This window comes from Xenopus laevis, chromosome 4L, assembly GCF_017654675.1.
Source record: "Xenopus laevis strain J_2021 chromosome 4L, Xenopus_laevis_v10.1, whole genome shotgun sequence".
In the NCBI taxonomy this organism is placed as follows: domain Eukaryota; kingdom Metazoa; phylum Chordata; class Amphibia; order Anura; family Pipidae; genus Xenopus; species Xenopus laevis.
The window spans coordinates 9962655-9970322 of NC_054377.1; the positions used below are offsets into that span (position 1 = coordinate 9962655).

The 7668-nt window shown below is 42.5% G+C and overlaps 1 protein-coding gene across 1 annotated transcript in view; it reads right to left on the reverse strand.

Moving 5' to 3' along the window:
- LOC108713772 (C-Jun-amino-terminal kinase-interacting protein 1) overlaps nucleotides 1-6492 on the reverse strand; it is a 29851-nt gene extending 23359 nt beyond the window's left edge. The window contains exon 1 of the mRNA XM_041589814.1: nucleotides 6100-6492. Coding sequence (XP_041445748.1) covers nucleotides 6100-6185 — 86 coding nt within the window. The 5' untranslated portion in view covers nucleotides 6186-6492. The remainder of the gene's footprint in view (nucleotides 1-6099) is intronic.
- Between the last annotated feature and the right edge of the window lie 1176 nt (nucleotides 6493-7668).

Consider the following 7668-nt stretch of genomic DNA (forward strand, 5'->3'; position numbering starts at 1 on the left):
AAAGTTGCCTAGAATTAGCCATTCTATAACATACTAAAAGATAACTTAAAGGGGAAGTAAACCCTAAAAATGAATGTGGCTAAAAATGGCATATTTTATATAGTGAACTGATTGCACGAGGCTAAAGTTTCATATCGTCAATAGCAGCAATGATCCAGGACTTCAAACTTGTCACAGGGGGTCACCATCTTGGAAAGTGTCTGTGACACTCACATGCTCAGTGGGCTCTGATTGGCTGTTGAGAAGCTAAGCTTAGGGCTCGTCACTAATTATCCAGCAGAAAATGAGCTTCCCTGGCTGTAATATAAGATGATGCTACAGGTTTGCTGATTATTAAATTCTGATGCTAATTGCACTGGTTTCTGTGCTGCCATGTAGTAATTATGTGTATTAATTACTAATCAGCCTTATATTGTGACATTTCTATTCTATGTGTACTGTATATTGTGAGTGGGTCCCTAAGCTCAGTAAGTGACAGCAGCACAGAGCATGTGCAGTGAATCAGCAGAAAAGAAGATGGGGAGCTACTGGGGCATCTTTGGAGACACAGATCTTTACTGCTAAAGGGCTGTGGTTGCCTTGGGCTGGTACAGAAGCACAAAACATAATGTACAACATTTCTGTCTTACTACTTTAGTTAGGCTTTAGTTCTCCTTTAAAGGTGAACCACAGCTTTATTAATAATAATAATAATAATAATAATATTAATAATAATACCCCACTCATTTGGTTGTGCAGAACAGCACCCTGGCTCAAGAAACCCCCTCCACGCTACTCTAAATGAAGGAGAATAAGGTTGTAGGGAGTTGATGAATCAGGACTGTGTTGCCTGCCTCATGCTGGATGTTGCTGGACTACATCTCCCAGCATGCTTTATACTTGTGCAAATACGTCAAAGTGTTCAAACTTTATATCCTATAGGATAGTAACAATTAAAGTACAGTAAAGCCAATGCCCCCTTGAACACCAGACAGCCCCCCACAAGCTGCCATTGAAGTGATCCCGAGGTGCAAGTGCTGATTGGTACAGAGAGAAACTGCTGACGACTGCAACGCTATAAATTAGAACAGTGGTTTCTGCGGGAGAGGAGCATGTGACCAAAAGGGGCTTAGCTGCTCACTGTACTGCAACAAAGAATAAAGGGGAACCTAAACCTTTCCCTAAAATGGTCTCTTCTGTATGATGTAGAGAGGGATATTCTGAGACAATTTGCAACTGGTTTTCATTTTTTATTGCTTGTGGTTTTTGACTTATTTAGCTTTTTATTCAGCAGCTCTCTATTTTGCCATTTCAGCAATCTGGTTGCTAGGGGCCAAATTACCTTAGCAACCACACTGATTTAAATAAGAGACTGGAATATGAATAGGAAAGGCCTGAATAGAAAGATGAGTAATAAAATATAGCAATAACAATACATTTGTAGCCTTACAGAGCATTTGTTTTTAGATGGGGTCAGTGACCCCAATTTGAAAGCTGGAAAGTGTCAGAAGAGAAAGGCAAATAATTAAAAAAGTATAAAAAATAAATAAGATGACCAATGAAGAAGTTGCTTAGAATGAGCCATTCTATAACATACTAAAAGTTAACTTTAAGGTGAACTACCCCTTTAAATGAAAGCCACTGCTTGACAAAAAAGTGCTGGCTAGTGATGGGTGAAATTCTTGCATTTCGATTCGCCGAAAAATTGTCTAAAAAGACTCTAATTTTGACTCTGGTGTTAAAGTCAATGGGCATCCAAATAGTGTTGACGCACGTCGGTTTTGAAGCGAGCGACTTTTCCAATGCGCGTCCAAATTTTTTTGATGCTGGCAAATTTTCGCAGGATTTTCGCAAATGTATGTGAAACACTTAAATTCACTGCGAATTCGAGCCTGGCAAATGTATTCACCCATCACTAGTGCTGGCGCTGAATACGTCCAACGTGCCACGGGTCGTAAAGGGACAAAGTCTGGAGTATTAGAACACCATTGTTATAGAAATCTGCCCCTTAAAGTGGTAGTTCACCTTTAAGATAACTTTAAGTATATTATAGAATGGTTAATCCTAAGCAAACTTTTCTATTGGCCTTCACTTTTCTTTTTTATAGTTTTTGAAGTAAATGCCTCTTTCTTCTGACTCCAGCTTCCAAAACGGGGTCACTGACCCCACCTAAAAAACAAACGCTCTTTTCTTTGCACTTGTGTCTGTGATCACAAATGACCCCTTAAAGGAGTGGTTCACCCGTATGTTAACTTTTAGTATGTTATAGAATGGCTAATTCTACGCAACTTTTCAATTGGCCTTCATTTTTTCATTTTTTTTATAGTTTTCGAACTGTATGTCTTTTTCTGCTGACTCTTTCCAGCTTTCAGATGGGGGTCACTGACCCCATCTAAAAAACAAAAAAACAAATGGTCTGTAAGGCTACAAATGGATTGTTATTGCTACTTTTTATTACTCATCTTTCTATTCAGGCCTCTCCTATTCATATTCCAGTCTCTTATTCAAATCATTGCATGGTTGCTAGGGGAATTTGGACACTAGCAACCAGATGGCTGAAATTGCAAACTGGAGAGCTGCTGAATAAAAAGCTAAATAACTCAAAAACCACAAATAATAAAAAAATGAAAACCAATTGCAAGTTGTCTCAGAATAACCCTCTTTACATCATACTAACAGTTAATTTAAAGGTGAACAACCCTTTTAACACCTTCTCATTTCCTTTTCCAGGAAGGTGGTTTTATAATCCCTCAGGGGACGGGATATTGAGTCTCCCACATTAACAATCAGTTACATGGGAAACCACAGAGCAAGAGAGTTGTGGATTTAAAGATGGGCATCACGTGATACAATGGCATCAGCACCAACACAAAGCACAGGCTGATGGATTTGCTTCTGTATCGTCAGCACAGGGCACATAGAGCTGCTGCACAGGCTTGAAAGTAAAGCAGTACTGAGTACCTGTGTGTCTGGCACCCACCCTCCCCGCCTGGCACCTCAATAATCAGCAGAACAAATGGTTACACAATTAATGAGAACTGAATATCAGACATATAAATAAACAATTAATGAGGATATCACTTATTTTCCTGATTAGGTTTTTATAGAAATATCCCTGGGGTAAATGAGTGGGTGAGTATTGTGGGACTGGGCACAAACGGGACCTGCTGTCGGGGTCCCAGACACAATGGATTTTGTAGCTTGTGTTTCACAGTCAGTAATGGCAGAACAATAGCTCATACAATCTCATGTAATCTCATTTACTCAACAGTCTTACTAGAAGTTGTTACTAGAGGGGCCACAGGCTGGAAATGCCGGAAATACAGACGTATCATTTTATCTATTGGCCTAATGAGTGTAACATCTCCACTGTTTGAGATCCCTGTGAGTTGTTCCTCTAGTAAGAGGTGAATGGGCAATACTGTGTCTATCTCCATTTAGCCCTACTATCTCCATCATTCTCTCCTGTCTCCATCTTTCTCTACCGTCTCCATCCATCTACCACTCCATCTTTCCCTACTATCTCCATCTTGCCCTACTGTTTCCATCTTTCTCTACAGTCTCAATCTTGTCCTACAGTCTTCATCTTTCTCTACTGTCTCCATCGTTCATCTCCATCTTGCCTTAATGACTCCAGCTTGCCCTACTCTCTCCATTTTTCTCTACTGTCACCATCTTGCCCTAACGACTTCAGCTTTCATCTCCAATCTCTATCTTGCCCTACTATCTCCATCTTTATCTCTATCTTGCCCTAGTGACTCCATTTGTCCTACAGTCTTCATCTTGTCCCAGTCTCCATCTTTCTCTACTGTCTCCATCTTTCATCTCCATCTTGCCCTAATGACTCCATCTAGCCCTACTGCCTCAATCTTGTCGTAGTCTTTCTTTACTGTCTCCATCTTGCCCTAATGACTCTATCTTGTCCTACAGTCTCCATCTTTCTCTACTGTCTCCATCTTGCCCTAATGACTCTATCTTGTCCTACAGTCTCCAACTTTCTCTACTATCTCCATCTTTCATCTCCATTTTGCCCTACTGTCTACATCTTACTCTGTTTCGATCTTGCCCTACTGTTTCAATCTTGCCATAGTGACTCCATCTTGCCCTACTCTATCCATCTTGTTCTACAGTCTTCATCCTGCCCTACTGTCTCCCTCTTTTGCTACAGTCTCCATGTGACTCTCAATGATTCCATCTTTCATCTCCATCATTTTGTCTCCATCTTTCATATCCATCTTGCCCTAATGGCTCCATCGTGTCCTACAGTCACCATATTTCTCTACTGTCTCCATCTTTCGTCTCCATTTTGTCCTAATGACTCAATCTAGACTTACTGCCTCAATCTTGTCCTCTTCATCTCTCTCTACTGTCTCCCTCTTTCATTACAGTCTCCATCTTTCTCTACTGTCTCCATCCTGCCCTACTGTCTCCGTCTTTTGTCTCCATATTACCCTACTATCTCCATCTTACTCTACTGTCCCCATCCTGCCCTACAGTCTCCATCTTTCAATTCCATCTTTCCCTACTGTCTCCATCTTGCCGTTCGGACTCTATCTGTGGAAAACAACTCCCAGCACCCACAGACAGGGTGGGTATATATAATGTATCTTTCCTGTAGGGCTGGATTGCACAACACTGTCCTATATATTATACCAGTACCCCCCTAATATCCAGTTCCCCAGTTCTTCCATGATCCCCAGCATGAATCTCTCTAGCACACGTTGGCATTGCTGGTCACTCTCACACCCTCCTTTTTCACCCCAGACAGACAGATGCACTCAGTAACTGACAGATGCACTGACCCAGCACAGAAGCAATGAGCAGATCCAGTGAGACAGGCGCCTCTTTAGCACGAGGAGAAGCAAATCTTACATTCCGAGGCTGCGGCGGTGCCCACGTCTGTCCAACTGTGCCTTCATTACATGGGATACTGGGCAGCTCTCTATTTATCTCAGTCTCCAGTTGGAGAGAACACAATACAAACCCGGGGTGGGGGTGGCACGGCACTAGCCTCACCAGCTGCATATTCAATTGATTGTGAGCCCTGAAGGCCAGTCCTTTGCAGTCTATGCAGCGGTCCACTGGTTGCCAGATATGGACATGCCCAAAGGAAACCAACTGTGAGCCCAGACATATGACAAACCAAAGATCATGGACCATTTCTTACCCATTTAACTGCAGTTGTGCCAGGGTGCCATAAAGCCACCCAATTGAGGAGCGTCTACTACATATTGGTGCTTAAGGCTAATTGACTCCTGCTTTCCACACTCCTCAGCACCCACATTAATCACCTCATTAATCACCCACAGTAATCACCCACAGTAATCACCCACAGACGGGAAGGTGCCCCAACTGCTGCCTCCACTCTGCTACCCCCACCTGTTCCTCCGTTTAATAAGGGGGTTATTGGGATTACACTCCGACCTGTGTCCCTATAGTAAATCATTCCAGGTCCCAAAAATCCACATAGTCCTACCAGCATACCTTTTAACCCTTTGTGTGCCAGGTACCATTCTGCAGGGCTCAGGCAATGCTCTCCAGCCTTATTTACACCACACCCTGCCATACAGTCACCGGCACAGAGAAAACCCAAGGCAACAGCAGCGGAGCTTAGTACCCTCCTCATGTATATGTGTGTGTGTGTGTGTGTGTGTGAGTGTATGTGCTTATGGCCATAAGATATACACACAGACACACACACACACACACACATATATATATATATATATATATATAATATATATCTATATATATCTATATATCTACATAAAGCCATTGGATTGCTGTGTGCTTGTATATACAGTAAAATATACAGTACTGCAATATAATGTATGCTGTCACATATATACACTGTAGGTAAAAATATAACAATAGACCATAGACATCATATTATATATATATATATATATATATATATATATATATATATATATATATATATATATATATATATACATATACACACACACACACACAGTATGGGAATAAGGAGTCAGGAAGATGGTGCAGGGGAGGTGTGTTGCCCATGAAAAAGACATCCATGCTGTAAGGGGAGACAGGGGAGCAGCAGGACTGGGGTCGGGGGTCAGACAGGATTGGGTCGGAGGCAATAGACAGTACCTGAAATGTGGAGGAGACGCCAGATGCAGCCCCAGGAAAGGAGAAGAACCAGCCGGGGTAGTGGCTGTTTTCTCTCTCTCCGCCATTCTCTCTCTCTCTGATACTCACAGCTCTGGCTGGGGAGGAGGAGGAGGAAGAAGAGGATGATGAAGGGGAGGGAGTGTTGCTGCTGACAGGTAGGGGAGAGGGGAGGTGGGAGAAGAAGAGGAGCGGGTGATGCTGGCAGGTAGGGAAGAGGAAGGAACAGGCACTGAGGAGATGACAGTGAGAGGCAGGGAAGTGAGTGATACAATGTAACTGACAATAAATCATTAATCCCCTGTATCCAATACCCAGGGCTCAGTGTCTGCCCCGAGGGACGGAGAGATACAATGACACCGGTTGCAGTAGGATGGGGGGGCCACACGGAGCAGCAGCTGGTGCAAAGGGAAGCCAACGGGGTGTATTTATCAATGAGTGAAGTTAGAGGTCGTCAGTCCTCTAGAGTGAAATTCCGCCTCTCTCCATTCATTTCTATGGGATTTTTAAAAGCGTATTTATCAATGAGTGAAAGTTCATCCTTTAATAAATCCCATAGAAATGAATGGAGAATAGCGGAATTTCACTCTAGAGGACTGTGACGACCTCTAACTTCACTCTTTGATAAATATACTCCAGTGTGTCCCACGTTGGGTTAAACCTGGCCAGTGTTTTACCTGCCTGATCGGTAAAAATGACTTGAACCCCAATGTTATTAATAGTAGGGATGCACTGAATCCACTATTTTGGATTCGGCCGAACCCCCCTATCCTTTGTTAAAGATTCGGCAGACTACCGAACCGAATTTGCATATGCAAATTAGGAGTGGGAAGGGGAAAACATTTTTTACTTCCTTGTTTTCTAACAAAAAGTCATGTGATTTCCCTCCCTGCCCCTAATTTGCATATGCAAATTAGGGTTCAGATTCGGTTCGGCTGGGCAGAAGGATTTGGTCAAATCCGAATCCTGCTGAAAAAGGCCGAATCCCGTACCGAGGATTAGGTGCATCCCTTAAAATATGGAAAAAAATCTAAATATACAGGAAGGCCGGTATTTTTTTTCCAAAAAAGGTGGCAACCCTAGTCCCATGAGATAGGAATGTGTCGGGGGGGAGCTCCGCAGTGATGGGTCGCCAGGTCTAATTTTCGAAACCAGCCAAAGTTGGCTACAAAACCAGCCCATAACTTGCCCAGAGGCACTTCAAAAGAAGCCCACAAATAGCACAACATGTGAAGTGAAAAAAAAATCTTAAAAATAAATGAATATATGTAAAAATACCATATTTTTAATTTTCACTGATTTGCACATTTTACCATGAAGCAAAATGGGAAATATTCGCCAGTCGCCAGGGGTGTAACTAAAGTGGAGGGCCCAGGAGGTATAGAGGCCTTAATTCATATACAATTACAATCCAGTCTGTGTCTTTTTCAACTACAGCTCCCACAATCCTCGGTTAGCTTGTCAGCCCAGCTACCTTAATACAAATGGTCGCAACACTTAAAGGGCCGGTTCACCTTTAAGCTGACTTTTAGTATGTTATAGAATGGCTAA